This window comes from Aedes albopictus, chromosome 2 (assembly GCF_035046485.1).
Source record: "Aedes albopictus strain Foshan chromosome 2, AalbF5, whole genome shotgun sequence".
Taxonomy (NCBI): Eukaryota; Metazoa; Arthropoda; class Insecta; order Diptera; family Culicidae; genus Aedes; species Aedes albopictus.
In genome coordinates this window covers 17207199-17219856 of record NC_085137.1, presented here as the reverse complement: position 1 = coordinate 17219856, position 12658 = coordinate 17207199, and the positions used below count along the sequence as shown (strand labels likewise).

General features: G+C 40.3%; 1 protein-coding gene across 1 annotated transcript in view; it reads left to right on the top strand.

The window, feature by feature from the left end:
* Positions 1 to 12658, top strand: part of LOC109429555 (uncharacterized) — a 76019-nt gene that overhangs the window by 51519 nt on the left and 11842 nt on the right. The window contains exons 3-4 of the mRNA XM_019705532.3: positions 5338 to 5495; positions 5554 to 5910. Of these exons, the coding sequence (XP_019561077.3) occupies positions 5338 to 5495; positions 5554 to 5910 (515 nt within the window). The remainder of the gene's footprint in view (positions 1 to 5337; positions 5496 to 5553; positions 5911 to 12658) is intronic.

Here is a 12658-nt window from a genome sequence, read left to right as displayed (position 1 = left end):
TTATTTCAATAATGAATGCATACCTAAAATTTCAAGAGCTGTATTTGTTATTCCAAAGTTATTGAATAACAAACTGATAACATTTCTTGTTATTAATTGTTTCATTTGTTTGATGATTTCATGATTTAATAGCAAATCTTGTTCTTCGCTAAACCAACAAATACTACATCAATACCAAACTCTGCTCAAATACCTCCTACTGTTATTTTGATGTTCTCATAACATTTCGTAGAATAACGCAGCAATATCAATTTAAGGTATTAGACCACATTTTGCTCTTTGCATGGTATTTGTAAGGTATGCCCTTCTGCTCGGAAGGGGGAGGGGGGGGGCTAGTTTGAAATCGCCGATTTTAGCGTTACGTAATTTGTGTACCATGCCTATGCGTATAAACTGAACATAGGACATCTTTTGAAAAAAAAAATAACTTTTGACAGCTTCCCGTATTCCTTTAGAAGGATAATGGGTTTAAGCTAAAATTCCTCCAAGAATATTTCAGTAATTGCTGTATATATACTGTATGTATACTGTATGTATACACTCTATATCGTCGGTTTCCTGCAATAGGGGCACAACTCAAAATTTGTCATTTTTGAGATTTTGATGGCAAATGATGAAAAACTATGTAAAATTTCATCTCACAAAGACCCGTTCCAAAATTCGTTGTGAAACGCGAGATTTGGGCATTTTCACCAATTTTCCGCAGTAAGGGCACAACTCAAAATCAATCAACTTTTTCAATAGTCGTTGCAAAATAGTTGTCTAAAATTCATGAAACAGATAGTCTTTCAGCCCCTTTCAATGATACAACAATCAAAATTTGTTTACTTTTGTCAAATGATGAGAGAAATAAGTGAATTTGCAGGAGGTGCTTCATGATTGCCAATTTTCAAACGCTTATTCTGAAAATTCTCATTTTTTGAGTTGTGCCCCTATTGTAGGAAACCGACGATATATACTGTATGTATACACTCTCGTACGATTTCGCTTGGTAATTTTCTGGAATTTCATGAAAGGTTTTTCTTTGGATAAAAGTTGGTGACTCCTGAGACTTCCATAGAAGTTTATTTCCACCAGATGTCCCTTTTAAAAAATCTCCTGGAGCTTCTACGAGCATTCCTTCAGAAAATATCCAAGAGATTCTCCTCTTAAACCTTTAGGAGTACTTTTTGAGATTCCTCCAGGTGTTCCTTCTGGTTTTTCCTCAGAAAGTTGCTACGAGTTTTCCTTTAAGAGCTTTTTTTTCCTGAAATTTCTGTAGAAACATCAACTGGGATTCTCCCAAAACGTTCATTCTGGGATTTTCCAAAAGTTCTATTTGAAATTCCCCCAAAAGTTCATCTTGGCTTCCACAAGGAGTTTTTTTTTGCTGCGATTGTTCAAAAGTAACCTTCTGGATTGTTTTCCAGGATTTTTTTTAATAGCACACCAAACTCCACAAGGACCTGCAAACCAAATGCTTGGAGTTGGTCCAGGAATTTATTTAGCATTTAGGTACTTCTAGGATTCCTCCAAATGATTCTTATGGAAGTACGGTGGATTTTTTGTTAACGAGTCCCATTTGGAATTCATCCATATGTTTGTTTTCGAATTGCTTCAAGACTTCACCTTTGGGAATTATACAGGGAATTATCGAAGGATTCTGTCTGGGGACCCTCCAGGAGTTCTTCTTCTTTGTGGCTCTACGTCCCCACTGGAACTTGGCCTGCCTCGTTTTAACTTAGTGTTTTTTGAGCACTTCTACAGTTGATAATTGAAGGGCTTTCTTTGCCTGCTATTGCATGAATCTGTATACTGTGAGGCAAGTATTATGATACACTATGCCCAGGGAGTCGAAAAAATTTTCCCGACCGGAGCGGGAATCGAACCCGCCGTCTCCGGTTTTGCGATCCATAGCCTTAACCACTAGGTTAACTGGTATCCCCAGTTCCGAAAATCCTCCAGGACTTCCTTTTGGGAACGCTCTTGGAATTCATTCTGGACAATTTCCAAAAGTTCTTTCTAGCAATCCTCCGCAAAAGTTCCTTCTGAAAAACCTCCAAGGATTCCTTCTGAGCATTCTCAGATCTCAGGTAGTTATTTTTGGTTATCCAGGTTTTTTTTTCAAAAGAAGCTACTTTTGGGAATCTCTCAGAAGTTTCGTTTAGAAATCTTCCAGAGATTTCTGCTGGTAATCCTCCAGGTTTTCCTAGAAAAGTTCCTGGATCAAATTTCGGAATTAATCCATTGATGGAATTATCGGATGAATCGCAGACTAAACTCTTATAAAAACCGATCAATAAAATGAAAAAAAAAAAAAAACAAAACATCGCAATCATAAAGGCCTGTCGGAAAATTGCAGTCCTGCTCCAGGTACCTTGAAATATTCACCAATTTGGATGAAAATACGACCAACAGTTTATTTTAGCATTAGGGGATTTTTTTTATTACCGTACGGGTTTGGACCGAAGGGTCTCAAATTTTAATGAAACTTTTTCCACAGGCAAGGCTCATGGATATATGAACAAAAAAAAATAAGGAAAATTCAGGGTCGCCTATTTTCCCGGAAAACTAAGGTGGATTTTTTTTGTTTTCCCCTGACACTACTTACTTTGAAAAATCATAACTCAAGAACGAAGCATCGTAGAAACAAAGTTTTCTTTAGAAAATAAATGCAAATTTTCTCAGAAATAAAAAAAATGAACTGATAAAAGTTGTTCACGCAGTTTTCCACAGTTGAGAAAATTCGTAAAGAAAAGCCGGAAAAACTATGTCCAAATTCGTGGAAAATTTTTGAAAAAACATTTTTGAGAAGGTTATCTTATAAGCTTTAATCGCTGAAATTTTTGGAATGCACTTTTTTTCGTTTTTGAGTTATGGCAAATTTTGTGAAAAATGACCATATAATATAGGCTTTCATGGTCCTTTTCACACAATTGACCATAACTTTGTTTCTTCGATGCTTCGTTCTTCAGTTAAACGTTCTCAAAAATATGTTTTCGAAAATTTTCCACGAGTTCGGGCATAGTTTTCCGGCATAGTTTTTCCGGCTTTTCTTCACGAATTTTCTCAACTGTGGAAAATTTTGTGGGAAACTTTTTCCAGTTCATATTTTTTTTTTTGATTTCTGAGAAAATTTGCTTTCATTTTCTAAAAAAAAAACTTTGTTTCTACGATGCTTCGTTCTTGAGTTATGATTTTTCAAAGTAAGTAGTGTCAGGGGAAACTTTTCACCTTAGTTTTCCGGGAAAATAGGCGACCCTGAATTTTCCTCAATTTTTTTTTATTCATATATCCATGTGCCCTGCCTGTGGAAAAAGTTTCATGAAAATCTGAGACCCTTCGGCCCAATTTGTACGATAATAAAAAAAAATGCCCATTACTTTTGAGATCTTCTCGGAGTTCATTACTGATCCATCCCAGATTTTTTTTTGCAGAGTTGTTTCAGGGATGTTTTCCAAAATCTTTTCCAAAATATTGCTAAATTCCTACAAAGATTCTTTCCGGAATTTATCGCAAAGGCTTTCCCGAAGTTTTTTCTGGGGTATGTCGGAATTAATGCCAAAGTTTCTTTATAAGTTCATCCCGACATTAGTTCAAGAATTCCACAATAGGGATTCTGACTGAACAAACTGCCAGGATAGTTCTCAGAGTTTTTGCGATTACAAGATTTCTGCATGATTTCCTTCTGGAACTTCTTCAGATTTTTTTTTTGTTCATATCAGCCCTTTCAGATTTTCTCAGGATTTCTAGCAGAGTTTTTGCCATGATTTATTCATTTTTTCGCACTTTTCTCGCAATCAAACGGGATTTCTCTTAGAAGTTTTGGCGGAATTCCTCAAAGGTGGTCCCCCGTTATTTCTCCAGAAGTCTTCTGTTGACATTTTTCGTAGTTCTTTCTGATCCGAGATTTTTCAAGAAGTTGCTTCAAGAATGGTTACCGGTATCATTTCTGAGATATTTTTTTTGTATTTTTCCTGTGGATATTCTGGAGTTATTTGTAAAGAATTAAAAAATATTGCGAAATTTCCTCTGGGAAACTTTGAAAAGGATTCCAGAGTAAATAGTGAGATATATCACGGAGGAATCTAGTAAGCATCCCATGTGTAATTCTAATATTGATTGATTGATTTGTCTTTATTTAAGAAACTTTCAGCCCTTGGCTGGTTCGTCTCTCCTAATTCTAATAAAAATTTGAGGAGAAACAACTCCTAATAATATACATTAGCTTAGGTTGCCTTTATTCTTTTTTTTTTCTTACTCATCCACCTGAACAAACACCAGACAGAGGAGGATGGAAGAGGGAGCACTTGCCTACTCTTTTATCGCGCTCTTTGTCGTGTTTGTCGAGGAGAATGAGCGAAAAAGAAGAAACCAGGCTACGCCAGTGAAGATATCCCACAAGAAACTCTGACGGAAATCCCGGAAGAATTTCTGAGTGAAATATCGAGAGAAAGCTGAATCAACCCCACTATTACTTCCAGAAATCTTCTCTCTGAGTAATACAAGGACGCACTCTTAGACCTAGCTGGCTTTGCTTAGCACATCTTTAAAAAAAAAGAAAACAAAAAAATAAAAAAAAATCTGCTGAAAAATATGAAAGTAGCATGAATAAGAAATCAAAATGGTTCCCAGGAGGAATGCCTGTGGAAATTCTAGAATAAATCTAAGGAATTCACGAGCAAACCCAAAGATATTCAAGATAAAAAAAATTATGCAAAGTCCTGAACTGCCGTTCTACGCCCAATTGTCCCATGTTATATGGAAATCCCATATAATATGGAACAATTATGCGTAGAACGGCAGTGAACTACTTGTACAAATAGAGTTCTCGAGAACTTTTTGTAAGACTTATTTATAATCCATCAAAATGCCCTGCTTTACATCCCAAATAACATTTTGACGACCAACAAATCTTGTAGAGGTTTTGAAACCGTCATAAAACCAAATTCCTTTTATTCTGGGTTCATGATGGTGTCAAGAACCTCTTCAAGTTTTTTTTCTAACTAAAAATGTTACTTGGTTTAAGTAGAACCCACGTTTTTTTTTTGATTACACAGCAGCTGCTGGTATTCAAAAATCTCAAATTTACTATTTTTTTTACTGTAAAAAAAACCTTGATGTTTTCTTCAGTTGGAGAAAAATAGTTCCGACAGATACGTGAACTGAATAATTTTGTCCAGCCAATTTTAACAAATACTGCTCTGTGTTCCGATTGACGTGCTCATCACTTACGAAAGCTTCTCGCAGCGCAGAACATGCTAACTGTTATATAAGTGACCGGATGAGTGGGCGCCGCACACGTCGAGAGTAATTATCATTGCATTTGTTTTATTTCCCCTTTTATCATTTTTGAAGATCTGGTGAAGCGTCTTCGTGACCGATTTGCCGGCTCGTGGAATCCGTTCTACGGAGGCAGCGACTTCTCGCACACCGGACCCGGCGTGTGGCCAATTGAGATTCCCGATGATGATTCTTCCGAAGATACCCAGACCAATACGACGTCGACCGTCAAGGTATCTGCAATGGCTTAGTGGGTGAGATTGTGTGTCAATAAATTGGTTTTCTTTTCAGATCATCGATGGACATAAGGTCATTATTAACGATACGTACTACACTAAGAAGACCGAATACGGAACCTCAGTCTATAAGGTGCGCGTAATTGACGTCAAGCCAGCGGAAGAAGGAGAAACTGAGAAGCCAGCCACCGAAGACAAACCGGTGGAAAGTGGAAACCGCAACGGATCGGATAACGATGAAACAACCACCAAGAAGGAGGTCGAAGGTGAACCCGACAATAAGGAACCAACTACTGAAGCACCAAGACGCGATACCGAGCTGGATTCCAGTGATGAGGAAGCCGCCTCCGTGGATGATAGCGTGAACTCCATTGACTCCAACAGGGACATCGACGCAGCCAAGAAGGTCGAGGTAAATACTGATGCCCCTGCTGATGGTGCTGACAAAGATGAAGCTACTACTACCGCTGCTCCAGCGGAATAATTTTCTCACCATTCCTATTAAAAATCTCTGGAGCTGAAGCAGAATTTCTACACTCTATAGAATTGGCATGCTCTGTTGTGGCTCTAATCTATCTCTCTAAATAGTCGATCTCTTACAAACACACTAACCGTTCGAACTCATCTTGAGCTACTGATCACACTAAGAACTATGACCCAAAAAAAAATGCATGCCCTTTCCGTTACCTGTTCTATCTACTGCTGTAACTGTCCCGGTTTTGTCCCCCAATGTACATACAAAGAGAACCTATTGACCTAATCCCGCATCGTATTTCGTTCCGTGCTGCATGGATTGAACCCAGGAAAACTAGGAAGCAATTCCGCCACCTCCGCGCGACGAAGACGTCAACAGGAAACAGGTTCCACTTTATTTCTCTGACAAATAAGTAGTATTCACCCTTCCATAGAGTGTGACCCAGCCAGCGGCATGGAATTTACAGAAAGAATGAAACAGGCATTTCTTCCATTTGTTAAATCGTAAACGGAACGGCTAGTGATTTCCAGTGACACATATGTAAATTGATCAAAAGAGCGTAACAACAATTGTACATAGTTGACTAAAAAAAAGAAACAAGTGGCAGATTAGAGTCTGTGTGTTGGAAGAAACGTAAAATAACGGTGATAACGTGGTACCTATTGTTGAAGTATGATTTGGTTCTGCGAGTATTATGATTGACGATAAGGATATATTTTAATTAAATAAACGAATCATTTTATGTAAATAAATGAAAACTGATTTAAAACAAAATAACAAATGTAACATTTTTTAATTTACTTACCTACTTACTTCTCCCCTTACCTTCTGCTTCCGTGTTGAGTGATCTATACTAAGTCATCTTTTTTTTCGCTTCGTCTACTGGAAAGCATAACGCATGATTAAAGGAAGATAATGTACATAAATCTACCAACTTTGGGTAAGTAACCTAACTGTAACATTTAACTTCTACTGACTCTTTATCAAAAATAAGTATCAAATTAGGGCTCTCATAGCTGATGCGATAAGCGAACGAGTAGTCAACAAGAAAAAGTTGAGGGTGACGGGTTCGATTCCCGGTCGATTCAGAAACTTTTCAAAATTAAACTTATCTTGAATTCCTTGGAAAGAGTATCCTTGTGCTTGCCACATGATATACACATGCAAATTTGTCATTGTCAGAAATTGTTATTATAACATACTCTGCCTAAAATGCCCTGTACTGTGCTTCAATGAGGCCGATGATTATCTCATGGATACCCTTGCGCCTGAGGGTTAGGAGAGTTGCGCCAATCTTCTCCTGTATACTGTATCCGGTTAAGGATCAGGTATCAGGTATCAGAAGGCCGGCTCCAGAGGCACGTTATCCTCCATTTGGGACATTTGTGCCATCGCCAAAATAACAGCCTATTTCATCATCTACCTGAGGGAAAAGGAAGGAAAAAGGATTTGGATGGGGATAGGGACAGGTAGGGAAATAGGAAAAATACCCTGGAAGAGGGTACTAACGCACAAGCGTACCACAATGGGTTCAAACAGCGCCCTGAAAAGGGCACTGTAATAACGCATAAAGCGAAAGAGAGCCTATAGCTCTTTACCACAGCGGGTTAAGAACAACAGAATATCCTGAAGATTCAGGTTTCTGAAGTCAGTTTCACTTAATAAGTGTTTACCGAATACTCGGAAACGCAGTTGCGCGAAAACTGGACAGTTACATATCAAATGATACGAAGTTCCATAATCGGATTCACAGCTATCACAGGCAAATGAATCAGCTTGCTGAATATTCGCCATGTGATAGCTGAGTCGGCAGTGGCCAGTCAATGCTTTGACCAGCATGCTGCAATTCTGCTTAGACAGATTAGTTAGATACTTCGCCACCCGTAGAGATGGCTCAGCACTATACAATTTGGTTTGACGACATGACTCCAAACTATTCCAATATTGTCTGTGTTGAGTGACAGCCCAGGTGTGAATCTGAAGCTTAATCCAACACTTCGATATCGGAATAGCTGGCTCAGGGCCAATGAAGTCATGTGATGCTCCAGAGCGAGCTAACTCATCAGCCAATTCATTTCCAGCGATGGAAGAATGACCAGGTACCCATAGAAGGTGAACAGCGTTTGCTGAATTCAGCTCCTCGATTTGAGTTCGACAAGCGATAACTATCTTCGACCTGGAGTTGGCCGAAGCAAGTGCTTTAATAGCAGCCTGGCTATCTGAACAGAAGTATATTACTTTGCCCATTACGTGCTGCTGAAGTGCTGATTGCACTCCGCACATAAGAGCAAAGATTTCGGCCTGAAAAACGGTACAGTGTCTACCAAGTGAATAAGACTGATACAGCCTTAGCTCACGAGAATAAACACCAGCACCTGCTCGACCTTCGAGAAGGGAGCCATCAGTGTAACATACGATGCCGTCTGAAATACTTCTTTCCAGATAACCAGATGTCCACTCTTCCCGGGAAGGGAATTTCGTGGAAAATGTCCTATATGGAAAATTACAAGCAATTGTAAGATCACTTGGAGCAAGGACAATTTTGTCCCAATTCACCAAAAGTGGAAACAACGAGGTGTGTGTTGAACTGCGGTTCACAGGAGTTTCCTCTAGTAGACCGAGTACCCGTAACCGGTAAGTGCAAGAAAGGGCTTCTTGTTTGAGATGAATGTGTAGTGGGGCAACGTCAAAGAGAACTTCTAGCGCTGCCGTAGGAGTTGAAGAGAACGCTCCAGACATCGCCATTAAGCACATCCTTTGGAGATGGCCTAATTTTGATTGGACCGTTCTCACTTCACCCTTTTGCCACCACACAAGACATCCATAAGCCAATATTGGCCGAACCACAGTTGTGTAAATCCATTTGATATACTTGGGTTTTAGACCCCAAGTTGTACCAAAAGTACGCCGGCATTGCCCGAAGGCCATACAAGCTTTCTTGATTCTGAACTCAATGTGAGGTGTCCAGGAAAGCTTGGAATCAAGAATGACTCCAACGTACTTTACCTGTTCAGTCACATCGATTTCTGAATCAAAGAGACGCAAAGGTCGAACGCCATTACGGTTTCGCCTTTCCGTGAAAAGAACAATAGATGTTTTACTCGGATTAACCGAAAGGCCATATTGGCGACACCAACCCTCAACTACCTGAAGGGCGTTTTGCATCAGGTCGAAAAGGGTGCTGATGCACATACCAACTAACAATGTTAGGTAGTCGTCGGCAAAACCATAAGTAGGAAAACCGCTATTATTGAGTTGCCTCAATAGCGTATCTGCTACGAGATTCCACAAAAGCGGTGATAAGACTCCCCCTTGGGGGCATCCACAAACACTCAATTTCCTAATCCCTGCTAGACGCAATGTCGAGAAGAGATATCGGTTTTTGAGCATTTGGTGAATCCAATTGGAAATCATTGGAGATATACCATGACTCCGTGCGGCTTCCAATATGGCATCGAAAGGCACGTTGTCAAAGGCACCCTCGATATCTAAGAAAACACCCAAACAAGATTGCTTTTGAGCGAATGCTTTCTCGATATCGTAAACAACCTTGTGTAAAAGAGTCACAGTGGACTTACCAGATTGGTAGGCATGTTGGTTCACATGAAGAGGCACGTTGGCCAGATGAACATCACGGATATGATGATCCACAATGCGTTCTAAGCATTTCAGAAGAAAAGAGGTCAAACTGATAGGTCTGAAACTCTTTGCTTCTTCATACGACGCACGACCCACTTTCGGAATAAACTTTACAGTAATATCCCTCCAGGATTTGGGAATATACCCTGTAGCAAAACTGCAAACAAGTAGTTTTTTCAAAACATGTTTGAAATAATCAAATCCCTTCTGAAGCAAAATAGGATAAATCCCATCTGCCCCAGGAGATTTGAAAGGAGCAAAGCTATTAAGAGCCCACTCAATCGATTCTATAGTTACAATTCTCCGAGCCGAAGCTAAAGAATCATAACTACAAGAAAAGACATCAGGATCATCCGAAGATGTAATATCCACACATCCAGGGAAGTGTGTGCTGAATAAGCATTCCAGAACTTCCTCATCAGAGGAAGTCAGATCGCCATTTGGCAAACGAAGTTCGTTCACCCGGAAATCCTTAGATTTCGCAAGGATTTTGTTTAACCGACTGACTTCACTCAAGCTGGAAACATTTGTACAAAGGTTTTTCCAGCCGGATCGTTCAGCAGACCGGAGAGCTTTCCTGTAGGCCTTGCGAGCCGACCTGAAAGCCTCCGAACCAGCCGAACGTCGTCTGTTCCAACTCTTTCTACATTGTTTCCTGAGTTTCGCCAGATCAGAGTTCCACCAAGGGGTTCCTCTTGTGATCTTCACAGACCGTAGAGGGCATGCTTCTTCAAAAGCTTCCATGATGAAGGTCGTTGTAGTATCAACGGCATCATCTAAATCACTTGGAGTGTCAATGGATGGTGAATATCCATGAAATTTGGCTGCAACCAAATCAGTATAAAGATCCCAGTTTGTTGACCGAGGATTCCTGAAACGCAATGTTTGCGAAGTAACATTTAAATGTTCAAAAAAGATATAGCGATGGTCAGATAAAGATTCTTCATCTGACACATGCCAATTGGTCAGCTCGTGACTAATTCTGCTAGAGCAAAGCGTTATATCTAACACTTCCTCTCTAGCAGATACCATGAAGGTTGGGCGGTTGCCTATGTTAAGTAATGCAAGATCTGTACTACTTAAGTACTCCATCAAACTGGAGCCTCTCAAGTTAATGTCTGAGCTGCCCCAGATGATATGGTGAGCATTAGCATCACTGCCAACAATTAGCGGAAGGCCTTTTGAAGTGCAGTATGCGATGACTTGTTTGAAAGCATCCGTAGGGGATGGTTCATCATGTGGTAAATACACAGAACAATAGACGTATTTCCTGTTGAGGTTTCCAACAGATACATCAATTGTGATAGCACATACATCTCTGGTGGTTAGTTCAGAGATGAGTGTAGCAACTATTGCGTTGTTGACAAGCACACAGGCTCGAGGCATGACACGCGAGTTTGCCATTTCATGTTTACTGAAAGTGGCAAACACCGGGTTCACAAGGTTTCCTAGATAGAAATTTCCCTTACGAAAGTAAGGTTCTTGTACCAAGGCCACTTGGGCTGTACCATTTTGCATAAGTCTGCAAAGATTGATCGTTGCTGTTCTTTTATGCTGAAGATTGATCTGAGCTATCCTAACCGTAGCCACTACCCAAACTAGGTAAGATTAAACTCTTCGCAACAGCAGCACAACAAAGAACAGCAACAATAAAACCAAATCGGTATCGATTGGAAAACGCCAAAGGCGAGGATACACAGAATACACTGTGTAAATCGCATAATGCGAAACCATATAGGTGAAAATTTAAACTAATTAACAACATCTTCATGATCCCGCCCTTATTTAGCCTCAAGTGAGACTAAAGAAGGGCAGCTGATTGTCTCGGAGAAACACAAGGTCCACTGCACCATTGCTCCGGTTAGCGCAGTAAGGGCTACATACTGTGAAGGGGGCCCTGGTACTCCACAGGCTCCGTTAGCGGTTAGGTTTTTATTAGACCCCCCTAGCCATTCATTCCTAGGCACGGTAAGCATAAAGCCGCATCACACCTTGAATTAGGGGTCACCTGTTGGTGGATTCTTACCACCGGAACAGGCGGTCCGTAGTGTTATTCTTAGCCAATTGAGACAATCGCTACCGACACTACACAGCTATCTAGGCTGATCGAGAAAAGAAGTTAATATTGATGATCAACTTCATACGGACTCGAACAGCCTCCTTTCGCGGGTTCGATTCCCGGTCGATTCAGAAACTTTTCAAAATTAAACTTATCTTGAATTCCTTGGAAAGAGTATCCTTGTGCTTGCCACATGATATACACATGCAAATTTGTCATTGTCAGAAATTGTTATTATAACATACTCTGCCTAAAATGCCCTGTACTGTGCTTCAATGAGGCCGATGATTATCTCATGGATACCCTTGCGCCTGAGGGTTAGGAGAGTTGCGCCAATCTTCTCCTGTATACTGTATCCGGTTAAGGATCACTTTTCAGAGGACTTTGAGAACGATGCACAGCAACATGATACCCCGCCAATTATCGCATACATCCAAGTCACCCTTTTTGGGCACCTTCACTAAGACGCCTTGGCCTTGCATCTAGTCGACCAGAAATATCGCGGTTTCCCATATTTTGTAGAATAATTGATGTAGCAGTTGTGCAGATACTACGGGGTCAGTTTTGAGCGTCTCGGATGATATGCGATCGACCCCCGGGGCCTTGTTCAATTTCATGCTATGGATGGCTGTGTCTATCTCCTTAGCGGTTCATGCTGAGGTGTTGATGGCGGGCCGGCACTTGAAAAAGGTTTCCAAAGTCCGGGCTGGGTCGGTCAATAACTGTCCAGACGTATGTCTTTCACAGGCATCGTAGCATTCATCTTAGTCCCACTAAGGCGATGTAAACATCGTAACGAACAATCTCTTGAGAAATTTTTAGAAGATTTTTTTTTGGAAAAAACACAACATACAATTTCTGGACAATTTTCTGACAAAAATCCTGCAGGTATCCTTGGAGATCATCCTGCCCTAGTAACATTGTTTAATCGAATAGACTAGTACAGGTTTTTAGAGCCACCATAAAGCCAAAATAAAAGGTAAACGG